General features: G+C 39.8%; 1 protein-coding gene across 5 annotated transcripts in view; it reads left to right on the top strand.

The window, feature by feature from the left end:
• Window positions 1-5,546: 5,546 nt before the first annotated feature.
• Window positions 5,547-26,948, top strand: part of FNIP1 (folliculin interacting protein 1) — a 156,425-nt gene continuing 135,023 nt past the window's right edge. For 2 of the 5 annotated variants that reach the window (XM_055299349.1, XM_055299346.1), the window contains exon 1: window positions 5,607-5,795. In XM_055299349.1, coding sequence (XP_055155324.1) covers window positions 5,704-5,795 — 92 coding nt within the window. In that variant the 5' untranslated portion in view covers window positions 5,607-5,703. Of the gene's footprint in view, window positions 5,796-5,822; window positions 6,310-26,948 lie in introns of those variants that run through there. The other 3 variants (XM_055299348.2, XM_063612393.1, XM_063612394.1) reach the window with 3 other exon arrangements.

The raw sequence follows: 26,948 nt of genomic DNA, 5'->3' as shown, positions 1-26,948 counted from the left end.
CTTGTTCTTTATTGTATTGCTGGATTCTAGCACAGATACATATTAAGCATATTAAATGTTTGAAAAATATTTGTTGAAATAATTTTTGTCATAGTTTTGTGCACTTATAATAGAATTCAAGATGAGGATTTCAAGCCAATTTATATTTGAAGGAAAAGTTTGATTCCCTAAAATAACATCACAATCTGCAATTTTTTTTTGTTGTTTAGTTTCTTAAGGGCAGGGCCTGTACCCATCTTGTTCATATTGTATTCCTAGCACTTGGAACATAGTAGGTTCTTATTTTCACCATCCCTATTAGGTTGTTTCTGTTGCATACAAAATTCTCTACTATCTTCCATCTTAAAACAAAAGAAAACCAATTTTCCCTTTCCATCTCCTCTCTGCTCCCCATCTCAGCAAAAAAAGAGGAGTTGTCTGCATTTGCTTTACCACTTCCTTTTTGCCCTCTTTATCTTTTGGAACCTGCTTCAGGCTTTCACTCACATTACTCCATTGTAACTGTTCTTGTCAAGATATCCATATTGACAAATCTAATGAACACTTGAATTTTCAGCATCATTCAACACAGTTGACTCATTTCTTTTTAGAGACGTTTTCTCGTCTTACTGCTGCTGCTTCTCATTTTTCTATGTTGGATCTTTCTCTTCCAGACCTGTAAGTGATCCTCTTTGGGTTTTAGTTCTGAACCCTCTTCTTTATATATATACTCCCTTCACGTAAAGTCATCCATTCCATTACTTTAAATTCTGTCAGCCAGGTGCGGTGGCTCACGCCTGTAATCCCGGCACTTTGGGAGGCAGAGGTGGGCGGATCACGAGGTCAGGAGATCGAGACCATCCTGGCTAACACAGTGAAACCCCATCTCTACTAAAAATACAAAAAAAAAAAAAAAAAAAAATTAGCCAGGCATGGTGGTGGGCACCTGTAGTCCCAGCTACTCAAGAGGCTGAGGCAGGAGAATGGCGTTAACCTGGGAGGCAGAGCTTGCAGTGAGCCAAGATCATGCCACTGTACTCCAGCCTGGGAGACAGAGTGAGACTCTGTCTCAAAAAAAAAAATAAAAATAAAAATAAATTCTGTCTAGAAGCTGATGCCTCCCAAATTGCTCTCACTAATCCTAGCTTCTCCCCATATATTCTACTCAATATCTCCACATGAATGTCCAATAGGCAATTCAAACTTAATACATCCAAACTTAATATGCTTGGTTTTCCTCTTAAAATCCATGTGTTCTCTGGTCTTTTAATCAGGAAATAACTTCCACTTAGTTGCTCGTAGCAGAAGCCTAGGTGTCATCTTTTTCTTTCCGTCATTCCTATTAGAAGTGTGTATTTCCAAAATAACTTGTTCGCCACCATCAATTCTCTCCTAAAATACAGGTAGTCACCTATTTCATTTCTCTGATTCCATTCCTCCTCTTTTAAAATTCTTTCTCCACAGAACAGCCACAGTAGAATCATAAATTGTGTTATGTCCCTCTCCTGTTTCAAACTCCTCTGATAGCTCCCATCACACTCAGTCTAACCTCCTTTCCATGATTTACAAGGTCCTACATAATCTGGCCCCTTGTACCTTTCTAACCATTTCAAACCATCTCCCATTCTCAGAGAATATTTTAGTTCTTCTGGCTTCCTTTCTCCTCTTCAAACAGGCCAAAACCATTTCTCTCTTAGAGCCTTTGTACTTTTTATTCTCTTTGCCAGAATGTTCTTCACCACCTTCTTCCTATAGCTGGTTCCTTTTCATTCTTTACATCTTAGCTAAAATCACACATCTTTGGATAGGCCTTCCCTGACCACCCTATCTAAATTTGGTCTCCATCAGTTGCTTGCTATCCATGCTTTCTTTCCTGGCTCCTAGCACAACTTGCAAACATCTTGTTTATTTTGTCTCTTCCCACAAAAAACTAAGTTTCTAAGAATAAGGACTCTCTTGTTCAATACCATATTAGCAGTGCCTAGAGTAGAGTCTGAGATGTTGGAGGGATTCAAGAAGTGTTTGTTGAATAAATCGCTCTTTATGTTTTCTGGTGCCTCAGAATACTGCCATTTCCTTATTATATAGCAATAAATGGTCAGTTGGTTTACGAGTTTTTAAAAGTGGCGTAACTTGAGCCCATCTAAATGTTTTTCAGGCAGGTCTCCTTGATCTTCTTGATTTCGAATATCTTGTTCTGAGATGTCATCAATGAAATTCTAATTTGTTTCATGATAATTCAGCATAATTGAGACTATACTTATTAGCATGGTGGTTGAGGAAGATTTTAGTTTTATTGCCACCTCTTCCTATATGTAGTAACCAGGAAATGCCTATAGCAAACAGTGCCTGTCTTTTATGCTATCAGGAGGGGAATCTTTGAAGCAGGTGGACAGAAATCCATGGACTGTTGGAGTTTTGAGGAGACTAAATCTTCTACCCTTGAGTGAGAGTGTAGGCCTTATGTCTAATCTTTGTAACCCAGTAGTTCCACATTGATGTAACGTAGCATGAATGAGTAGATAATTATTTTCTTTCTCACATTTCCTCTTTGCTGACTCCTTAAACTTACAAAGGCTGCCTGTAAGACACCTCAGCTTCTCTGTGATAGGATGTAGTACTAAGTAAAAGGAAAAATATAATATTCACTGATACTAAGATTGAAATATTTAAAATTTAATCTGAATAATTATGTATAGTTTTGGCCTCTTTTATTACAAACTTGTATCATTTCAGCGCTCTCCGATTCTGTGACTTTAGTATTATACTGCAACATAGCAGAAATGTGATGAATAATAGGAAGTAAATCTAGTTTTTCTCTGTACCTTTCAAGTATAAGACTAAATGAGACTACAGAAATAAAGCTATTACATGATTAGAGAATACTGAAAGTGTCTCTTATGCAAGCAGTTATATTCTTTTCCCTTACTATTAATATCTATAATTACCCATGAAGTAATTTTTTCCCAAGACGAAAGCACACAAGGTTATTGTATTTGGAAAGTTCCTTCTGAGGGGACCTGGAACTACTCTTTTCTGTGCCAGTCGTGGAGAGTCATCAGTCCTTAGTGTCTTTGGTCCTGTATAGACAGACTTTAGCCTGTTTCCACTTGTACTCATTTAGTGTAACTTAACTAGCATAAAAACAAAACTTCCCCAAATGATTGCCCCATTAATTGACTGATAGGATCTACACTTCTGTTTACTTTTTAAAAATTGCATTGACTTTATTTTTTTGTTTATAAAAATTTCCTTCTACATTCAAATGTTTTTTGAGAAAAATATACACAGCTCATTTTACCCTGTTAGAAATCTTTCAGCGTTTGATACCAGAGGATTATCTGAAATGTCTAGGTGAAATAGTACTGCTGTTTTGATCCTGTATTGCCTAGTAGCTTCTGGACCTTGGGTAATATACAGAGCAACTGAATGATTTTCAACCTAAGCACCTCAAATGTTACCTCCTCAGACTTTGCTGACACCCTCATTTCATTGCTTAGTTATTACTAACTTCACAAGAGTAGTTACTGTCTGAAATAACTTCAAATACTTATTTACTGTCTCCTCACGTAGAAAGTTAGCTCTTTTTTACTTTGGATCCCCACTGCCTAGAACGTAAATGATTGTGGAATGAATATGTCAATATCTTAATCATCAATAAATAGTGCTTTAAAAAAGTCTTGGAACATTGAAACTCAGTATTTTGGTTGTTGACAAATTCTCAGAGATATAAATTCTGCCTATTACTTTTTCTTTTCTAAATATCTTCAGACCCTTATTTAGAGCATAAACTCTAGCTGCAAATCAGTGGGAGTTGGTAGCCACTTAAAGAAAATAAAATTTGATTTGTATACCTAATTAAATGAAATTCTCAAAAAGTATTTGTTGCCCAGGCTGAAGTACAAGTGGCACTCACTGCAGCGTTGACTTCCCACACTCAGGCTACCCTCCCACCTCAGCCACCTGAGTAGCTGGGACCACAGGTGTGCGCCGTGACCACACCTGGCTAATTTTTGTTTGTTTGTTTTTGAGACGGTGTCTCACTCTTGTTGCCCAGGCTGGAGTGCAATGGCACAATCTCGGCTCACTACAACCTCCGCCTCCTGGGTTCAAGCAATTCTCCTGTCCCAGCCTCCCAAGTAGTTGGGATTACAGGCATGCGCCGCCACCACGCCGGCTAATTTTTTGGAGACGGGGTTTCACCATGCTGGTCAGGCTGGTCTCGATCTCCTGACCTCGTGATCCGCCTGCCTCAGCCTCCCAAAGTGCTGGGATTACAGGCGTGAGCCACAGTGCCCGGCCACACCTGGTTGATTAAAAAAACTTTTTTTTGTAGAGACAGGGTCTTACTGTTGCCTAAGCTGGTTTCGAACTACAGAGCTCAAGCGATCTGCCTGCCTCGGCCTTGCAGTGTTGCGATTACAGACGTGAGCTACCACGCCTGCCCAAAGTATTTTTATCCAGCCTTCCAACCATATACAAGTTATTTCCTAAATTTCTCTGAGGATTGCATCCCATTGTACAAGTTTCCTCATCCTGGAGGGGGAGTGAATGGATGGGGTTGCTGAAAATTTATAAGATTAGTTTGATCCAAACTCTGATATATTTTGGTTCCATGGGTTAAATAAGACTGTGAGGTCACATGTGAGCAATGTTTTTCTTTTTTTTAGAAAGCGTTTCTTCCCTGTAACTTGATTAAAATTCCACAGTTCCTCCCTTCTTCATGCCTAAATATTAAGATAAATTTATTAAAAATCTAAATAATTAGCGTAAAGGGTTAGATATCTGTACATATGTCTTTAGGCTTCCTGACTTCGTTGGTTTCACCTGATTTTGTTGGTTACCAAGGAAACAGCCTAACTCCTGAGCCTCCAATCGCTAGCTCTTCCAAGAGACTAATTCCCGGTGTCAGGGTTCGAGGCGCTAGTACAAACTGCCCACAGTCCCTGCTCCAGGTCGTCTTTGCGGGGAGCCATGGCTGTGGCAGGGGTCCCGGCAGTTTCCTTCACCAGTCCCTGTGAGCCAGACCCCGCGCTGTCCAGATCCCAGACCTCTCGCGGGCCGGCGCGGCCTTCTAAGGGCGGGCCTGGGGTCCTGGGCTCAAAGTCGAGCCTTGGCCGCGGCCCCACGGGTACGCTTGTGGGCCTTCCGTGCTCCAGGAGCCGCCAGACTCTGCCCGGCGCGGAATGGAGGTGTGAAGCCGCAGACGCTAGGGAGGGGCTGACAAGGAAGAGTCGGTTGCCCGTGGTTCCCTACGCAACTCTGTGGGTGGGGGGAGTCAAAGGCTTCTGCACTCCAAGGCTCCTGGCATCGTCCCCGCGCCACCCTGGCGTACTCTCTGATGGTCGCTGACAGCCTCAGGGGGAGGATCGAGACTGAGCTTGCTCCCGCTACACATCCCTAGCCACCTTCCAGTCCTGTCCTCTCGGCCCACGCCCCGCCCCGTGAGCTGCCACGTGACGGGACCCGCCAGTGAGCCTATGGGAGGCAGCTCCGCCCCACGCCCCCACCTTGCCCCCTGCTCCGCGCGCCGCCACGTGATGCAGCCCACCTCCAGCCAATGAGTGCCGGCCTTGCCTCGTGCCCCGCCCCGCGCGCCGTGGCCGTTTGAAGTGACTAATTTCTGTCATATGACTGAGGCGCCCATGGGGGTGGCGGGGCGGCTCTAGGAGCAGGGGCCTAGCAAGCGCCCAGCGGAGCGACCCCTGCCTGGCCGTGGCTAGCATGGCCCCTACGCTGTTCCAGAAGCTCTTCAGCAAGAGGACCGGGCTGGGCGCGCCCGGCCGCGACGCCCGGGACCCAGATTGCGGGTTCAGGTAGGGCGCTGTGGGGCGGGGGTCGCGGAGCCGATGGCCTTGTGGGCTCCGGGCTCCAGGGGTGTTGGGGCCTTCGGTGTTCCGACCCGAGCGGAAGCGCCGCGCCGCGACCAGCATCTGGTCCTCGGTGGGGTGGAGCCGGCTGCGGGCTCGCGCTGAAGGGTTGGAGCGAGGTCCTACCTTTTCTTTTACCCCACCCGCCTCGCCGTTGCCCCTTCCCCCTTCTCCCGTCGGTTTGTTTACGACCTGCCTCCAGCCACGCGCGACTCTGCTCCTCCGGACCTAGCACCGCGGCCTGAGACTTTGGGTCCACACGCCTTCCTGGCACCGAGTAGAGTTGGGCGCGGGCTGGATTGGACCTCAGCCGCCGTACTCCGGGCCGCGAAGTTCTCCCCTCCTCCCCGTGACCAGTTGTCCTCCGGGCGCTGCGTTCCAGCTCCGTTGGCGTTGTGGAGAGAGCGGCACGTTTGGCCAAGCTTCTGAGTTGAGAAGGCTGGAGGAGCGAGTAGGCAAGGTGCCGTTCTTTCAGGTTTCTTGGACGCTAAAATTGGAGGTGTGCAGTAACCGGACCGAGCGACCTTAATGTTATCGAAGGAGAAATGTGAAACTTGAGTTTAGGGTTACTGCCGAAGCAAGACCAAATTGAATGAAATCTGGCCTTGGAATTGGCTGTAGATTCTTCCTCCTCAGAATTGTTACTGAAAAGGAGTCTTAAAAATTGAAAATGTTAGCAGAGCACTTTGTAGTGTTACAGGCTTTGTTAATTTTTCCTTGTAGTACCTGTTGCTGGCAGAGTAACTTTTCGGAATTGTAAGATTTGATATAAACCTGAATTGAAGGTAAAATTTAGTCGTTAAACTGCACCTGAGAAGATTATGTCCAAACAGCCTTTATACGTATTGCAGTTTGGAAACTTCCAAATATAACTAGGCTAAATGTCAGATACCACACGTTTTAAACTTGGTAGGATAGCAAAGAGCCCGGTTGTACAACAGTAGTAGAAACAAAATAAAAAAAAGAATCTGTCAAATTTTGGACAAGGCAAAGTTGAGATGATTGTGCTACACTGGTTTCAGAAATTTTGCTATTCTTAAAATTATTCACTCTCTTGCTAATGCAGGTCTCATCAGGAAAAATTCAGTAAATGCATATGGAATTGAAGACATTTTTCTACGTATCTGTCTTTTCCCCTGAAAAATAAATGTGTCATGCTCATCTGTCTCTCTTTAAACATTTCTTTAGTGTTTTTCCTTTGAAAAATGAAAGTGCAGCTTAGATACTACATTGAGCTGTCTAGTAACTCAAGCGACAATAGGAAACAGGTTCCGATAGGATATTTAAAAGGTGGCATTTGAATAGACAACTGCTTTCTATTTTTGGGCAAAGATTGACTTTGGGTACCTAGGTTTACAAGGGTCTCAAGTCACTCATGTGAAAAAACATTTTCACGTCTGTTTTTCAAAAATGTAAAGTCTACTATATAGTTGTGTAATACTATTTTACAGTAACCAAAGAACTTTCTCATCAGTTATCTTATTTGATGTTTCACAGCAATCTTACAAGATAGAGCAAGTAGCAGTGCAGATAACTATATACTTTTGCCGGTGGAAGTAAGAATTATCTGTAAGCCCAATAAGTGCAGTACATTATAGAATCAGTCACTTTAAAAATAAAACTTGTGCATGTGAGAAATGAAAACTGATGAAACAGAATAGGCATATCTGAAGGAAAAAAAAACATTTTGGTTAATGTCACGTAGCTAATAACTTACAGATCTAATCAACCCAGGGTTTTTAAAAACTATTTCATTGAGCTATAATTTATACACAATAAAGTATAAATACATTTTAAGCATACATCGTATACAGTTGTGTACCCACCACCCCCATGAAGTTTTAGAACACTGCCATCACCCAAAAAGTTCCCTCATGCTCTGTTATAGCCTAACCCCTCCTCACTCAGGGCAGTCACTGATACTTTCTGTCATAGTCTTGTGTCTGGCTTGTTTGTTGCATTTATTCCTTTTTTTTTGAGACAGGGTCTCACTCTGTCATCAGGCTAGAGTGCAGTGGCGCGACCACACTTAATGCACCGTCAACCTCCTGGGCTCAAGGGATCCTCTCACCTTGGCCTCCCAAAATTCTGGACTTACAGGGATGAGCCACCACACCCAGCCGGTTCCTTCAATTTTATCACTGAATGGTATTCCATTGTATGGCTATACCATGATTTGTTTATTCACCCACTAGTTGGAGGACATTTGTTTTTTTTTTTTTCAGATTTGTGCTATTATGAATAATGCTGCTGTTAATGTTTGTGTATAAATCTTTATGTGGACATATATTTTCATTTCTCTTGGGTAGAAACCTAGGAGTGGGGTTGCAGAGTCATATGCTGAGTGTTGTGTTTAACTTTAAAAAAAATTGTCAGATTTCCAAAATAGTTGTACCATTTTGTAGTCTCAGTAGCAATGCGTGAAGATTACAGTTTCTTCACAGTCTCTTCAATATTGATATTGTTATTTTTGTTCTTTTTTAATTAAAAATTTTTATTGTAAGAAACATAAAACTTACTTTATATATATATATATATATATATATATATATATATATATATATAGTCTCATTTGTTTTTGCTCAGGCTAGAGTGCAATGATACAATCAAGGCTCTTTGCAGCCTTGACCTCCTGGGCTCAAGTGATCCTCTCACCTCAGCCTCCTGAGTAGCCTCCTAAGTATCCTCCCACCTCGGCCTCCCAAAGTGCTGTAATTACAGGCGTGAGCCACCATGCCTGGCCAAAATTTACTATCTTAATCTTTTTTTATTCTTTTGATTATAGCCATTCTAGTGGTATCTTGTGTTTTTAATTGGCATGTCCTGAAGATCATATTCAGCATCTTTTTATGTAACCCAGGTTTTCGAGTAGACTAACATTTAGTTTTCATTCTAGTATACCATGCTTTCATTGTTGGAATGCTTTTTTGGGTGTTTAGTTTTGTTCTAGTCAGCCTAAGTTGTTAAATCAGGCTTGGGTGTAGTTAACCATTGGCAACTAACTGTCAGTTCCTAAGAGGAAGTTCCTAGAGTAACCAATATAAAAAGCCTAGTAGTTGTAAGCCACAGCAGGACTCTAGAATAGGAGAGACTTCTGATAAAGAAGCTTTAGGAAGCTTTCTGTATTGTCTTTTATGGTTACCCCATTGGAAGAGATGGCCAGGGAATACCCTCTTCTCTTGTCTTCACTCTAAGGTCTCTTACCATATAGATTTCTATGTGGTTATCTAAGATTCTGGAGCTGGAGATGAATTTGAAAAATATTATGGGGAGGGTATTTTTTCCGTCATTTATAGAATCGAGATAGTAATTTGTTTTCTCCATTTAAAGAATTTGGGATGAAAAGGCTGTTTCTAGTAGAAGATATTGCTTTATGTTTTCTCCATTTTCTTCCAGTGGAAGTAAAAAGTGTACGCCCAATAACTATAGTACATATAAAAGTGATTGTTTTGGGCCGGGTGTGGTGGCTTATACTTGTAATGCCAGCACTTTGGGAGCCATGGCGGGAGGAGTGCCTGAGCCCAGGAGTTCAAGACCAGCCAGGGCAACATGGCAAAACCCCTGTCTCTACAAAAAATATAAAAAATTAGCCAGGTGTGGCAGCATGTGCCTCTAGTCCTAGCTACTCAGGATGCTGAGGCGGGAGGCTGCCTAGCCTGGGAGGTTAAGGCTGCAGTGATGAGCCATGATTGTGCCACTGCACTGTAGCCTGGGCAACAGAGTGAAATCGTGTCTCAGAAAAAAAAGATTGTTTTAAATAAAATTCCTGAAAACTAATTTGGCAAAGAAGGTTGTTTTAAAGTGAAATGTTTGTAGGACGTAATTAATGTTTTGTTAAATAATGTCTGGATTTTTGTTACACAGGTTGAGTATCCTTTACCTGAAATGCCTGGTTCTAGAAGTGTTTTGGATTGTGGAATTTTTTGGATTTTTGAATACTTGCATATACCTAATGTGTTTTTTCAGAGGTGGGACCTAAGTCTAAACATTAAATTCATTTTTATTTCATACACACCTTGTACACATAGCACATAATTTATACAATACTTTTTAATGATTTTGTGCACAAAGCAAAGTGTCGACTGAATTTTGACTCCTCACATGAAGTCAGATGTGAAGTTTTCCACTGTGGTGCCTTGTCAGTGATCAAAAAAATGTTGGACTAGAGATGCTCATCCTGTATTCCAAATATATGAACATCTATTCTGATTCTTTATATCAGGGATTCTTAATGTACTCTAACAGCCTTTTAACTAGTCTTTCTGTGATCACTCTTGCCTTTTTCCAAACTACCCTGAATATGTCATACTTTTTAAAAAGTGCCAATTGTGGCCTGGCATGGTGGCTCACGCCTGTAATCCCAGCACTTTAGGAGGCCGAGGGCGGGTGGATCACCTGATGTCAGGAGTTCTAGACCAGCCTGGCCAATGTGAAACCCCGTCTCTACTAAAAATACAAGAATCAGCTGGGCATGGTGGTGGGCGCCTGTAATGCCAGCTACTCAGGAGGCTGAGGCAGGAGAATCGCTTGAACCTGGGAGGTGGAGATTGCAGTGAGCTGAGATCACGCCATTGTACTCCATCCTGGGCAATAAGAGTGAAACTCCGTTTCAAAAAAAAAAAAAAAAAAAAAAAAGTGCCATTGTGATCATGAACAGCAGACAAAATGATGTATAGAATTTAATATCTTCATAACAGGTTTATTTTAAGGATTCAGAGATAAGTCATGTAAAGAACTTAATGTGGTGCTTAGCACATGGCTTTCAGGAACCAGAAGTAGTTGTTACTGTTATATCAATCTTGTGTAAAAACCACTTAGTTTGGGCCCAGACTCATTAAAGGATGGCTTTTGCCCATTCTGCTTAGTGTGGCTTTTGCTAATTTGCTAGCCTTGACTTTTTTTTTCTTTCTTTAATGACATTTAAAAAAAAGCCACTGTAGTATTATTGTTAATAGAATTAACAGAAATTCCTTAATAAAAGCCATTCTTAGTCCATATTCCAATTTTGTGTCATCTCAATATGTCTTTTTATGGTAGGTTTGTTTGAATCAGTCTGAAGAGTCTGTATATTGCATTTGCAGATAGGCAGCTTAAATAAATTTTATTCTATAATAGCCCTCCCCCACTTAAATGTGAAATTTCCCACATTCTGTGTTTGGCTTTTCCAGTCTTATGGTTTCCCAGCAATATGTGGTTTAAAAAGCCCCTCCAGGCAATTCTGATGCTCAGGTTTGCTGTAAGTTTGCTATAATCTATTCCTCTATTTCTTGTCTTTCCTGAAAACTTGAAGTTAGATTTAGATATTTTATCATATTTAGGTTCCCTTTTTTTTCAATGAAATTATTTTGTAGATGTTGTGTACTTCCTATTTATCAAAGTTACCTACCTGGTTGCACCACTTGTAGTGATTTCAGGTGGTATCAGCCTTATTCTTCTATTACATAATTTCTCCTTTAAGTAATGATTTTAGCATTCTTTGTTGATCATTGCCTGAATTCATTATTTTGTTAGAGTTTGCAAAGTGGTGATATCCTGATTCTCTAATTTTTTGTGCATTTATTTGCTGGAATAACTTTTATCACCTATTTGGTTACTCCTTGCTACAGAAAAGGGAGCATAAAAGATGATTTCCCTTTGTCATTTTCCAAAGTAATTGGTAGTGAGCTGTTCACTGCAGGTTTTTTGTTTTAATTATCATCTTAAAAGATTATCATGAGCTATTGGATTTTAGTGTGTTTTAATCCACTCCTGGTCAAATTGTCTCATATTTGGCCAATGGAAGCCTTTTCAGGTTGACTTCTGTTTCTTTTTGACATGACCTCATTAATCTTTGATAACTTCTTGCTTTCTTCTGGCCTATGTCTTAATCTACACTCCTCCTTCTGAGATTTTATCACCTTGGATTTATTTTAGATTCTGGGATGTGCCAAGCTGTACTGCTCCCTGTTCTTGACATAGTCCCTTATACCTTTTTGTTTGACTTTTTGTAGTGATCATCTGGGCTTATTCTAATTACTCCTTCCTCCAGGAAGCCTTTTCTGATTTCTTCCAGACTAGAGTAGGTCTGACTGTAACTTTGTTTCATAGCTTATTGCATGTCCTTCTGTGACATCTGTCATAGTTGTCATTGTCCACGTCTCTCTTCTTTGCTTACTTGAGCCTTCTCTTCAGTGTTAAACATCAAGATTTATTTCGTAGTCAGAACTCTGTAAATTCACCTAATGGGTTGTGTGTGGGGAATAGATGCCTAGGGTTTTGGCTGGAGCAACTGAGTAGATGCCTTTTTTTTTTTTTTTTTTTTTTTTTTGAGACAAGTTCTTGCTCTGTTGCCCAGGCAGGAGAGCAGTGGTGCGATCTTGGTTCACTGCAACCTCCGCCTCCTGGGCTTAAGCGATCTCCCCACCTCAGCCTCCCGAGTAGCTGGGACCTCAAGGTGTGGGCCATCACACCTGGCTGATTTTGTATTTTTTTGTAGACATGGGATTTCGCCATTGTTGCCCAGTCTTAAACACACTATCAAAAATAGCCACCTTCTCCCCATGTTCTGTCAGAAGACACACTTTATATCCATTATAGCTCTTTTAATAATTTATTATAATCTGTCTCCCCCAAGTTCACATTGTTGTGCCAGTGGACAGCACAGTGCCTGAGCATATGCTGAGGAAATATTTGTAGAATGAATAAATGAAATAACAATTTTAAGGGCAGAGGGAGAGGGTCAAAAGTTCTGTTTTGGATATTTGGTCTGGTTTTAATTGCCATTGAGATACCCACGTAGAGATGACAGTTTAATAAAGTCAATCTGGAGTTCACGGTAGAGATTGGGATTGGAAATATGAGTTTGTGTGTATGGTTAGTATTAAAACTACAGAATGGGTGAGATCATCTAGGAAAAGGGTATAGATAGAGAAGTGGAAAGGACTGAGGGCTTTGCCCTGAGGATGTGTTAAAATACACAGATCTGAGAGAGGAAGATATATCACGAAGATAGGGAAAAGCCAGGGATGTGTGGTGTTAGGGAAGCCAAGAAAAGGAATCATTTAAAAAGTGATAGAGTGAGTGATAAATTGTTTGTATACTGGTTGCTGACTGGTCTCATGAAATGAGAGACAGAAAAGTGTCCATTAGATTAGTCAAGATGGAGGTAATTGGTGACCTTGATGGTTTTTTGGTAGGGAGGAAAAATGTTTGGGGGAAAAAGTGAGATAGATGTGGAGTAAATGTGAAGAAATGGCCCCACTACTTAACTTTCTGTTATTTCTATAGGAGAAATCTGTAGTGCTGAGTTACTTTTTCACTTTCAGTGTTCTGATTTTATGTCACATTTTGAGCTTCCGAAGTTCTTAAAAGCTAGCTTCATAATATTACCAACAATTTTAAGAATCATGTTTCAGAAGTTTTGTTTTTTAAATGGGATTTTTAAAAATTCGTCATACCCACAAGAATTTTTATTTTACTTAATTTATTTTAAATATATGTATTTTTAATTGATTGGATGCACTTCCCAGCCTGTTGTAACCACTATTCCACTCTACTTCTATGAGATCAACTTTTTTAGTTTCTACATGTGAGTGAGGACATGTGGTATTTGTCTTTCTGTGCCTAATTTCACTTAGCATCATGTCCTCCGGTCTCATCCATATTGCCACAGATAATAGAATTCATTCTTTTTAATGGCTGAATAATATTCCATTGTGTATATATATGACATTTTCTTTATCCATTCATCTGTTGATGGACACTTAGGTTGATTGCATATCTTGACTAGTGTAAATACTGTTGCAGTAAGTATGAGTGTGCAGATATTTCTTCGACATACTAATTTTCTTTCTTTTGGATATATATTCAGTAGACAGATTGCTGGATCATATGGTAGTTTAATTTCACAGTAAAAAGTGCAGATATTATAATTTTGGTTGTTAATTTGATCTGCTTTTTCATCCCTAAGTAGTGGAATTAGATTTGTTTTTTAAACTGGGTTTATTGAAAAAAAGAGAAAAATACAGCTTTGAAGTGTAATTTATGAAACTTGGATATCACTTTTTTTTTTTTTTTTTGAGACAGAGCCTGTCACCTACGCTGGAGTGTAGTGGCACAATCCTGGCCCACTGCAACCTCTGCCTCCCGGGTTCAAGCAATTCTTATGCCTCAGCCTCCCAAGTAGCTGGGATTACAGGCACGTGCCACCACGCCCCAAAATTTTTGTATTTGTATTTATTTATTTACTTTAATTTTTGTATTTTTAGTAGAGATGTGAGTTTCACCATGTTGGCCAGGCTGATCTCAAACGCCTGACCTCAGGTGATCCACCCTTCTTGGCCTCCCAAAGTGCTGGAATTACAGGCGTGAGCTACTGTGCCTGGCCTTGGATCTCACTTCTTACTGATGTAATAATTATCTTAAATCCTGTTGATTTTAAACTTGCTTAAAATAACTTCCCTTGTAAAACATAAGATAACCTCTTTTATTTTAAAGGAGTCCTAATCTACCCTCTCCTGATTTTGTTTCTGTTTCTGGGACCACCATTCTCTTAGTCTACCAAGTTGAAAATCAGAGATCATTGTTTATTCCTCCTAGTCTTTGATTCCCACATTTGCTCATTTGTTAAGTCCTGTTGATTCAAATTCTTCAGTAGCTTCAGTTCTTTTTCATTTTCCACTGTCATCACCTTATACAAACCGTTGATGCCTTTCTTAAAACTTTGCCATTACTTTCCCACTTCTTGTGTGTTCTGTGTTCCCCTCCACACCATACTACTCTTTTTTCAGCAGGGAGACAGGGTCTCACTGTGTCACCCAGGCTTGAGTTGGAGTTCAGTGGCGCAATCCTAGCTCACTGCAGCCTCAAACTCTTCACCTCGAGCAGTGGTCCCACGTTGGCCTCTCGAAGTGTTGGGATTATAGGTGTGAGCTGCTGCACCTGGCCCCACACTGTTCTTCTAAATTGATTTTCCTAGATCATAATTCTAATCAAAACACTCAGAAATCTTGACTCCTCATTGCTTAATAGATTGATCTGTGCTGCACACTGTTTTATGTGCTTTACACCTATTAACTCATTTAATTCTCACAATAGCTTTATAAAGAGGTCTGATTATCTCTGTTTCATTGATGAGGAAACAGGCACAGAGAAATTAAGTATCTTACCCCATGTCACATGGCTATTAAGTGATGAAATTAAGATTTGAACTTAGATGTTTAAGTTCTAGAGTCTTTGTTCTTAACAAAGTTCAAAGTCCTCAGTTTGGCTTATCAGCCTTTTATCAAGTTGTAGCTGGTGTGATGGACTTGATGAGTTCAGATCCATGCCCCAGTACTGCGGGGTGTCTGTGTCTGTGCTTGCGTCTCTTAATTCTGAAATCAGAATACTTGGTTTTCAAACCCGAGTTCTCACACTTAATTGCTGAGTCCTCAGGCTTCATTCTCTTTTGTCATTAAGTAATGCTAGAAGTAGTGCTTCTTGATCTGTTATCTCATACCACTCTGCCTAGGAGACAAGACTCTGTACTCCAAGATTTTCAGCAAAAGTCCTAAACTTGGTGCTGTTTATATCACCATTGAACTTATTCATGGTCATCATGACCTGATTGGCTTAGGCATAGACTGCCTATTTTGGTTACTGTGGCAAGGGGAATGGAATTGCTCTGATTGTGGTAGTACATCTGGAGCTAGTAGTGAGGTCAGACTCCCACAAAATGCTGGTTGAAGAGGGGGAAGTAGTTACTGAAGAGATAGTCCCAGTATTTATTATACCTATCTTCTGATAGTTGTTTTGAGGATTAAATGGCATAGTAGGTACTCAGATGTTAGAATTTCTTCCCACATCCTCTGCTTTAGTTCAGTGTGTGCTGTTATAACAGAATACCAGAGAATGAGTAATGTATAAAGAAAAGAAATTTATTAGGCTCATAGTTCTGGAGGCTAAGAAGTCTGAGAGCATGGTGCTGGCAGCTGGTGATCCTGTGGAAAAAGGCATCACATGGGCAAGAGAGAGTGCGGGAGAGAGCAAGAAGGGGCTGAACTCACTTTTATAACAAACCCATTCTCGAGATAATGACCTTAATTCATTCATGAGGGCAGAGCCCTCATGACCTAACCACCTCTTAATAGTCTCACCTCTCAAAATTGTTGCATTGAGGATTCAGTCTCTGATGTGAACCTTTGACACATTCAAACTATAGCACTCTAATCTCCCAGTTTCTCCTTTCCAGCCTTCATTTTAGTTTGTCCTCTAGTGGTGGGCTCTAATTAGGACCATTTGATGTTTCTTGAGAATAATCTGTTTCATGTGTTTGCAAACTACTTGGAATACTTTGGATGTGATGTATTTTACAGTTCCAGTAGAACCCACATTTTTCCTGTATTTCTTCACTGTGGCAGATATTTGCTTGTGTTTTAATTAATATCTATATTAATACTTCACTAGATTGTAAGTTCTGTAAGGGCACAGCCTTTGTCTAACTTAGTGCTGTACTTCTGGTGTCCAGCTCAAAGAAGGCATTCAATAAATATTTGATGAATGAACAAATGAATAAAAATAGTCACTGAACTGAAAAAGTTCTAATTCATTTAACAGAGATTGTTCTGTTTTGAGTTGCTTGCCTAAAGTTATTCATTCAATGAGCAATTTAAGCAGATTTTTCTTTGACATCATTGTTTATCAATTTAAAGGAAATTTTATTTATTTTGATTTTTTTAAACATTGCAAGGGTGGCCTCATTTTGCAGAATAAGTTTCCAGAATAAGTTTTGGAAGCGGTTATGACTCCCATAAATATGGATTTTGTATTTATTTTGATTAATTTCTAGTTACTTTAGAATATAAAACACAAACTGCACATTTGTAAAACATAGACATTGTGAATAATTTAAATATTAAAAAATAAATATTTTCGAAGAAACAAGGTCTCACTTTGTTGCACAGGCTAGGCTTGAAATTCTGGGCTCAAGCTAACTTCCTGCCTCAGCCTCCCAAGTAGCTGAGACTACAAGTGTACGCCACTGCACCCGGCTAATATTTTAAATTTTTATTAATGAAATTCCTGAACATTTTTTAAAGATTACATAGTAATGCCCCATGTTAATGTACCATCTGTGACATGATCAGTTCCAGTCATGGCACTCCTGACTGGCTAAGTGGTGAAGCTCATTACTTGTTAATTTTTTTTTTTTTTTTTTTTTTGAGACAGAGTCTCTGTTGCCTAGGCTGGAGTGCAGTGATGCAATCTTGGCTCACTGCAACCTCTGCCTCCTGGGTTCAAGTGATTCTCCTGCCTCAGCCTCCTGAGTAGCTGGGATTACAGGCGCCTGGCACCACGCCCGGCCAGTTTCTGTATTTTTAGTAGCGACGGGGTTTTACCATGTTGGGCAGGCTGGTCTTGAACTCCTGACCTCAAGCAGTCCACCTGCCTCAACCTCCCAGAGTGCTGGGATTACAGGCATGAGCCACTGTGCCCGGCCTACTTGTTAAAATCTGACTCAAAATATTATGTGTTGAATTTTGCCCTTCCCAGCAGAGTTATAGCAGAAATTTACTTATGATAGTAGTTCCCTGTCCCACCGTGCCTCAAACCCAGTCCTGATCTTAGAGGCAAACTGCTTTTTCAATTACTTCGCTGTTTTTTTTGAGTATTTACTTTGATATTTTTGTTTTTATTATTATTTTTTTGAGAGACAGTCTCACTGTCTCGCCCAGGCTGGAGTGCAGTGGCGTGGTCATGGCTCAGTGCAGCCTCGATCTTCCAGGCTCAAGTGATCTTCCTGTCTCAAGTGATCTTCCCACCCCAGCCCCCCAAGTAGCTGAGACCACAGGCAAGAGCTACCATGCCCAGCTGATTTTTATTTTTTGTAGAGATGGGGGTCTTACTTTGTTGCCCAGTCTGGTCTCAAACTCCTGGGCTCAAACAGTCCTCCCATCTTGGCCTCCCAAACTGCTGAAATTACAGGTGTGAGCCATTGCACCCGGCCTTCTTTTATAGTTTCAAACAAATTGAATATACTGTTTATTATTGATTTATTCATTATTTCCTGATAATTAAAGATTTAGGTCTCTAACACATACACACATACATACCCTTCTCCTTCATTCTTTCAGTATTAGAATTTTTGGTTAAATGATCAAAATTAACTATATTGTTGTATTGTAAATGTCTATTCACTGATGAGCTAAGTGTATTTTATGTTTTCTTTCTTTTTTCTTGAAGGTAATTGCTGAATTTTTGTATGTTTCATTTTCTTTCAAATCGTTAGTATTTCTATATCCTTCAACGGCTCCATAAAACCTCTAAAAGCAATTTATCTGTTAATCAATTATCTGACAGATAATTGATCAGTTCATATTGTTTCCTCCTGGATATGTCGTTTTTTGGAACCTTTCAGACCTCTCTGGCTCCAGTCTGGACTGCTGGCCCTGTAGGTATGCTCCCTAGTGTTGTCAGGAGGCTTCCTTTGTGTTTGTCTTGGGAATTACTTTGCCCTTTTGTTTCTTCTTCTTCTTTCTTCTTCTTCTTCTTCTTTCTTCTTCTTCTTCTTCTTCTTCTTCTTCCTCTTCCTCTTCCTCTCCCTCTCCTTCTCCTTCTCCTCCTTCTCCTCCTTCTCCTTCCTCCTCCTCCTCCTCTTCCTCCTCTTCCCCTTCTTCTTCTTCCCCTTCTTCTTTCCTCCTCTTCCTCTTTCCTCCTCTTCTTCTTCTTCTTCTCTGCCTTCTGCCTTCTTCTTCCTTCTTCTTTCTTCTTTCTTCTTCTTCTTCCTCTTCCTCTTCCTCCTCCTCTTCCTCTTCCTCCTCTTCCTCTTCCTCTTCTTCCTCTTCTTCCTCTTCTTCCTCTTCCTCTTCTTCCTCTTCCTCTTCTTTCTCTTCCTCTTCCCCTTCTTCTTCTTCTCCTTCTTCTTTCCTCCTCTTCCTCTTTCCTCCTTTTCTTCTTCTTTGCCTTCTGCCTTCGTCCTTCTTCTTTCTTCTTTCTTCTTCTTCTTCTTCTTCTTCTTCTTCTTCTTCTTCTTCTTCTTCTTCTTCTTTCTTCTTTCTTCTTTCTTCTTTCTTCTTCTTCTTCCTTTCTTCTTTTGTTGGGGGCAGATTACCCATTGACTGGCTTCCATGGCTTCTTCCTCTTTGGATTATTCCTGTGTTTCGGTGGACCATATCTATCCAGGAGATTCCTGAGAATGAATGGGTGGGAGATAAATTTTTGAGACTGCAAGTCTGAAAACGTCTTTGTTCTATCTTTATGCTTGGTTGGCAGTCTGCTAAGTACACAATTCTAGATTGAGATTCATCTTAAGTCAGTAATTTGAAGGCATTGCCCTATTGTCTTGAGCTTCTAGTATTGCAGCTGAGAAGTCAAAAGCCATAATTGACCCCCAAGAAGCTTCTGGGGGGTTTTCTTGATTTTTCTCTTTACCTTCATTCTGAAATTTCAGTGATGTTCCTCATGATTTTGTTTATTTTTGTTTTTTAATTCATTTGCTGATATTTGATGGGGCTTTTAATCTGGAGACATTTTAGTTCTGGGGAATTTTCTTACATGATTTCTTAGATTGCATCACTTCTTTTTAGAACTTTAGATCCTCCAGGGAGAGTCTCCTGTATTGATCTTTCAAATTTCTCTTTGTTGTTGTTGTTGTTGTTTGTTTGTTTGTTTTCCTCTCCTAATTTCTGACTTAGCTTTCTATTCTACTTCTAGGAGATTTCATTTTTTGGGGGGTGAAGTGTCTATTTTTATGTCAGTTATCATGTTTTTAGTTTCCAAGAGCTCATTCTTATTCCTTTTCATAATTCTCTGTTTTCAGATCTGTTTCTCAACCTCTTTCTCTGAAGTTCTGATGACCATGAGTCTGGTATTTCTTTGACAGTTTCTGAAGAGAATACACCTCTATTCTGTGTAAAGGATGGGGCTAGGAAAGGGAACTTCATAGTATATAAACATACATAGATGATATTGCATGTTCAATTCTAGGCCAGTAAATATTGCCAAAAAGTGAGCTACACAAATTTTTTGGTTTCCTAGTGCATATAAAAGTTACATTTACACTACACTGTAGTCTGTTAAGTGTGTAGTAGCATTATGTCTTAAAAAACAATGTGTACCTAACCTTAATTTAGAAATACTTAAGAAATGGGCCAGGCGTGGTGGCTCACACCTGTAATCCCAGCATGTTGGGAGGCCGAGGTGGACAGATCACTTGAGGTCAGGAGTTTGAGACTAGCCTGGCCAACATGATGAAACCACTGTGCCTGGCCTAGCCTCCACTTCTAATTCTGATTCTCTTGCTATTTCCACCACATCTGCAGTTACTTCCTTCACTGAAGTGTTGAACCCCTCAGAATCATTCATAATGGTTGACTTCAGCTTCTTCCAAACTCCTGTTAATACTGGTATTTTCACCTCTTCCCATGAATCATGAATATTCTTAAATGGCATCTGGAATGATGAATCCTTTCCATAAGGCTTTCTTTCCCTCCCTCCTTCCCTTCCTTCCTTTCTATTTTTCTTTCTTTTTTATTTTTTCATTGAGACAGGGTCTAGCCCCGTTGTTCAGGTTGGAGTGCAGTGGCATAATCTTGGCTCACTGCAACCTCTGCCTTGCGGGCTCAAGTCTCCCACCTCAGCCTCCTGAGTAGCTGAGACTACAGGTACTGCCACACCTGGCCAATTTTTGTGCGTGTATGTGTGTGTGTGTGTGTGTGTGTGTGTGTGTTTTGTTTTTGTTTTTGTTTTTTTGGTAGAGTCAAGGTTTCACCGCATTGCCAAGGTTGGTCTAGAACTCCTGGGCTCAAGTGATCCTCCCATCTCAGCCTCCCAAGGTACTGGGATTACAGGTGTGAGCCACGGTGCCCGGCCTCCAGAAGGTTTTCAATTCTATTTTCCCAGATCTATCAGAAGAATCACTTATTTACGGCAGCTATAGCCTTACAGAATGTATTTCTTTTCCTTCTTTTTATTTTTCTTTTTTTAAGAGACACAGTCTCCATGTCGCCTAGGCTGCAATGCAGTGGCGTGATCCTAGCTTATTGCAGCCTTGAACTCCTGGGCTTAAGCAATCCTCCCACCTCAGCTTTCCAAGTATCTAGTACTATAGGTGTTTGCCATGATGCCTGGCTAATTTTTTTTGTTTTACATAGGGTCTTACTATGTTGTGGAGGCTGGTCTTGAACTCCTGGCCTCAAGCAGTCTTCCCACCTTTTCCTCCCAAAGTGTTGGGATTTACAGTCATGAGCCACCACACCTGGCCCTAAAATGTATTTATTTTGTTTTTCTTTTTCCTAAAATGTATTTCTTAATTAGTAAGACTTGAAAGTCAGAATTACTCCTTGATCCATAGACTGCAGAATGGATGTTGTGTTAGCAGGCATAATAACAACATTAATCTCCTTGTACATTGCCATCGGAGCTCTTTGGTGACAAGACGCATTGTCAATGAGTAGTAATATTTTGAAAGGAATCTTTTTTTCTGAGCAATAGGTCTCAACAGTGGGCTTAAAATATTCAGTTAAACCATGCTGTCAGCAGATTTGCTGTCATCCAGACTTTGTTGTTCATCTGTAGAGAATAGGCAAAGTAAATTTAGCGTCATTCTTAAGGGCTCTAGGATTTTCAGAATGGCAGATGAGCTTTGGCTTCAACTTAAAGTCACTAGCTCCATTAGCCCCTAACAGGAGAGTCAGCCTGTCCTTTAAAGCTTAGAAGCCAGGCATTGATTTCTCCTGTCTGGCTATGGAAGTCCTAGATGGCATCTTCTTCTGATATAAATAGGCTGTTTTGTCTACACTGGTAATCTGTTATTTGGTGTAGCCACTGTCATCAGTTATCGTAGCTAGATCTTCTGGGTAATTTGCTTTTTCACTTTGTAATTTTATGTTAATGGAGATGGTTTCTTTCCTTAAACCTCATGAACTAACCTATGCTACTTTCAAACTTCTCACCTCTCTCAGACTTCATAGAGTTGAGAGAGTTAGGGCCTTGCTCTGGATTAGGCTTTGGCTTAAGGGACTATTGTGGCTGGTTTGATCTTCCATCCAGACCATTCACATTTTGTCCCTGTCAGCAATAAGGCTGTTTCACTTTCTTACCATTTTCTTGTTCACTGGAGTAGCCCGTCTGATTTCCTCTAAGAACTTTTCCTTTGCATTCATGACATGGCAAATTGGTGCAAGAGGCCTGTCTTTTGGCCTGTCTCAGCCTTCCTCACTACACTTGATCATTTTTAGCTTTTGATTTACAGTGAGAGATGTGCAACTCTTTCTTTCACTGGAACACTTAGAGGCCATTGTGGGGTTGTTAATTGGCCTAATTTCCATTTGGTGCGTCTCGGAATAGGGAGGCTCCAGGAAAGGGGGAGAGGTGGGGTACGGTTGATGGAGTGGTCAGAACACACACAACACTTACCAATTAAGTTTGCTGTCTTATATGGGCACAGTTCCTGGTGCCCCCAAAACAATTACAATAGTAACATCAGAGATCACTGATCACAGATCACCATAATAGGTAAAATAATAATGAAAAAGTTTGAAATTTTTTAGAATTGCCAAAATATGACACAGAGACAAAAAGTGGCATGTTCTGTTGGAAAATGGAACCAACGCAGAGTTGCCAAAAACCTTCAATTTCTTAAAAAAAAAAAAAAAAAAATGGTATCTGCAAAGTGCAATAAAGCGGAGTTCAAAAAAATAAGATGCCTACATAGACTTCTGTGCCTTTTTCCTCCATCCTTGAAGGTACCTTATGCTTCCAGGGACTTTGCTTCTCTGGGTTCTGAGATGAATTCTGTGTTTGCTCATTGACACACCCATATATAGACATCTAGGTTGTAGTTACTTGTGTTTTTGAAAATTCATTTGCTAGATTTGCTAGTTTTCATCTTTCAAATATTTATTGAAGTCTCTACATTTGATATTTTCCTGTCATAGTCTCTTTGTCTTAAAGATACGTACATATATTTCATTTACTGTCATTTTAGTGGGATTTGAATGTGTCAGTGTCCCTTGCTTACATGGATTTCCTGAAAAATTTTAAAGCTTTTATTATTATTATTTTTTTTTGCTAGAACAGGGTTTCACCATGTTGCCCAGGCTGGTCTCAAAACTGCTGGGGTCAAGGGATCCACTCACCTTGGCCTTTCCAAAGTACTGGGATTATAGACGAGAGCCACTGCACCCGTCCCTAAAGGTTTTTATTATGAAAAATTTCTAACAAAAATGTAAAGAGCATGCTCTAACATCTACCATTACCCAGAGTTCACATTTATCAACATTTCTGGTTTTTTGTTTCATTTTGCTCCCACCTTGTTTTAAATATTAATACTGTTTTGTTGGTTGGTACTGTATTTTAAAACAAATTGTAGACATCCTATCATTTCTTTTCCTTTTTTTTTTTTTTTTTTTTTTTTTTTGAGACACAGTCTCACTCTGTTGCCCAGGCTGGAGTGCAGTGGTGAGATCTCGGCTCACTGCAACCTCTGCCTCCCAGGTTCAAGCGATTCTCCTGCCTCAGCCTCCTGAGTAGCTGGGACTACAAGCGCACGCCGCCACGCCTGGTTGAATTTTTTTTTTTTTTTTCCCCAGAGGTGGGGTTTCACCATGTTGGCCAGGATGGTCTCGATCTCCTGACCTTGTGATCCACCCACCTTGGCCTCCCAAAGTGCTGGGATTACAGGCGTGAGCCACCGTGCCCGGCCACATCTTATCATTTCCTGTATCCATCCTTGAATATGAATCTTGAAACAATTACTAATAGATCTAAAAATGAGCAATGATTCTTTGATATTTAATACTCAGTCCATGTTCAGTTTTCCTTGATTGTCTCAGAAGTGACTTTTTAGAGTTGGACGTTTGAAATAGGATCCCAAAGTTCACATACTCATTTGTCTATAGAACGTTCCATATTTTGGATTTGGGTCTGATTTCTTCCTCACAGTGTACTTTACCTTGTTTCTCTGTCTACATTACTTTCTTTAAATTGAGAGTTAGATCTAGAGGCGTGATTAGATTCAGAGTCAGGTTTTGTTTGTTTGTTTCCCATGACAATGTCATAGGTGGTGGTATGTTGTTTTTTTGTTTTTGTTTTTAAAAGGGGGGCTTGCTTTGTTGCCCAGGCTAATCTTGAGCTCCCAGGCTCAAGCAATCCTGCAGCCTGGGCCTCCCAAAATGTTGGGATTACAAGCGTGAGCCAAAAAAACAGAAAGCACAGAACCTCTGGTTGTCCCATTTCTAGTGGTGCTAAGATGGATCAGTAGGTTTATGGGGTGTCAACCTGATCCCGCCATTATAGGGTTGCCTATCAACCATTTACCTCATGGTTTTAGCATCCATTGGTGATTATTACAATAATAATTATTTCAGTGGTGCTCAAACTTTAGCATTCATCAGAATCACCTGGAGGACTAGTAAAAACTTTGAATGTTGGGCCCCACCCCCAGGAATTTGTATTTCTAACAAGTTTTTAATTAGTGCTAATGTTGTTAGTGTAGGGACCACAGTTTGAGAACCACAATATGATATCATTAGTGGTTGCAAAATAATGATTTGATAGTTTGCATTTCTTCTGAAATAAGTTTTTTCAGTAAAGATAGTATATATGTTTTATTTACCAGTTTTCAAAATAATGATTCAGTGTTCTAGCAACTTTCAAAGGTGACCAGTGAACTTTTTTTGGTTGATATTTCCTTTTTTTTTAGTATTTGATTCAGTCTATTGCAGTCATGATATGTTTTTGTGAATCATCTTTGGCCGGTGGGAGCCTTTTAGATTGGCACCTATTTTCTTCTCACCTTACCTTAGTAGTTTTTTTCAGGCACCAAAGTGTGCTATTCCAAGCATGTATTTACGACAGGACCATTTTTCCCAACGATTCCAGTTCCTTTTGGTAGGAACAGCATTTAGTGATCACACTGTATTCTAGAGATCTTCATTGTCACTGGTCATCATTATTTCTAGGTGTTTTCAGAGGACAAAACAGAGATACAAAATTTCTCTTGTTCAAAAAAAAAAAGTTAACTCTTAAAGTTCCAATTCAAATTAAAATTTTGTTTTAATTTTTTAAATGTTATATTTCTTTTATGTTGAAAATTCTGTTTTCTAACAGTCTTACTATATTTAATTTTATAACATATATGTATATATATAGTAGCTTCAGAATAATAATAGTGCACCACCATGCCCTGCTAATATATCTTAGACAATTTTTTTAGTAGACACAGAGTCTTGCTATGTTGCTTCGACTGGTCTTGAACTCCTCAGCTCAAGTTATCCTCCCACCTCATCCTCCCAGAGTGCTGGGATTATAGACATGAGCCATGCACCCAGCCTAAAGTACAATTTATTGAAGTATAACATGTATTCGGAAAAGTGTACGGATCATAAACATACACCTCAGTACAGTTTCTGAAAGTGAACATGCTTTATATAATACATAATAAGCACCCAGATGCAGAAGCAAACTGTTACCGGTGGAACAAATGAAGTACTGGAACCTACTTCATTTGCTTTTCTAGTCACTGTCCCTCATTTTTGCCTGAGGTAACCACTATCCTCACTTCTAACAGTATAAATTAGTTTTGTCTGTTTAACTCTGTGTAAATGGAATTATGTTCCAATTTTAGTATATGTGATGTGGAAGCAAGCCCAGTGGAATCATATTGTAATCACATACTACTGTGTTTGGCTTGTTTTCAAGGTATTTCAGATTTATTCATATTGCCACATGTAGCAGTTGCTACTGTTTAGTATTTTGTTGTGTGAAGATACAATTTACCCAGTCTATTGATGGAGTATTGTTTTTCAGTCAAAGGGTTATTTCCAATTTTTGACTATTAAGAATAGTGCTTCTATGAATATTTTTATGTATGTCTTTCGGTGGACAGATGCTGAATACTTTAGCTGATAGTTTCTCTTCAGCATTTCTGTGTTTGGAATATATTTTGCATTCCTAAATATGTTGTGTAATACACATTGCACATGTGTCAGAATTATATGTTTAACCCCAATGTAATTATGGATGTAGAGGATATAGATAAAACTACACCTTACCATATAAAATATGCAGAAGTACACCAGTGATGTCAGTTTTGCTATGGTTGCAGTAAGCAGTGCAGTTCTACAAATTTACCATTTTAAAAGCATTTTGTCAAACTTTCTGGATACAAAGATGCTGCCAGGGAACTCACAGCCTAATACATGAGTTAAGATGTGAACATAGCATACATTATTTTGCATTGTGCTGAAGTCATTTAAGTGCCAGAAGGAATGTGTGAAGTGCTATAGTAGATTAAAAATGTGGCATATCTATAAACAGATTAAAAAGGTAAGAGAATGTAACTTATAGCAAAATATTTATTTATTGCTTATGTGTCAGGCAGAATTTTAAGGACTTTAGATATATTAATTCATTTAATCCTCAAAACAACTCTACAGGGCTGGGCAAGGTGGCTCCTGTCTCTAATCCCAGCACTTGGGGAGGCTGAGGCAGGCGGATCACCTGAGGTGAGGAGTTTGAGACCAGCCTGGCTAACATGGTGAAACCTCGTCTCTACTAAAAATACAAAATTTAGCCGGATGTGGTGGCGGACGCCTGTAATCCAAGGTACTCAGGAGGCTGAAGCAGGAGAATTGCTTGAACCCAGGGTGTGGAGGTTGCATTGAGCCGAGAGTGCGCCACTTCACTCCAGCCTGGACGAAAGAGTGAAACTCCTTCTCAAAAAAAATAAATAAATAAATAAAATATATATATATTCAATATGGAATTATTAGATAATTGATACATATTTTATTTTTAAATGAACTGTTTTATTATCCTTACTGTTATATTTGTGTATAAAAGATGCTTTGGGATTTTACATTTTTTCAGTAAATATATCCTGATAAATGTTTACATGTTAATTTAAAAAGCTCAGAGGAAAGATTATTCAACTTTCTGAAAACATAGCATACACAATAAATAACTGTTTGCCAGGGGGCAAAAAAAGCCCTGTTGTCTTCTAGTACCAGTTGGTATTACGTAGGTTTGTTTCCTCTCTCATATCTTATTTATAGAAGTTTGGAACTGGAAACTAGATACTAAACAAACAGTAATGTTCCACTGTAGTTTAACTATGCATTAGAATCTTTCTTTGATCGT

This window comes from Symphalangus syndactylus, chromosome 11 (genome assembly GCF_028878055.3).
Source record: "Symphalangus syndactylus isolate Jambi chromosome 11, NHGRI_mSymSyn1-v2.1_pri, whole genome shotgun sequence".
Lineage (NCBI taxonomy): Eukaryota > Metazoa > Chordata > Mammalia > Primates > Hylobatidae > Symphalangus > Symphalangus syndactylus.
This window is presented reverse-complemented; position numbering and strand designations above follow the sequence as displayed.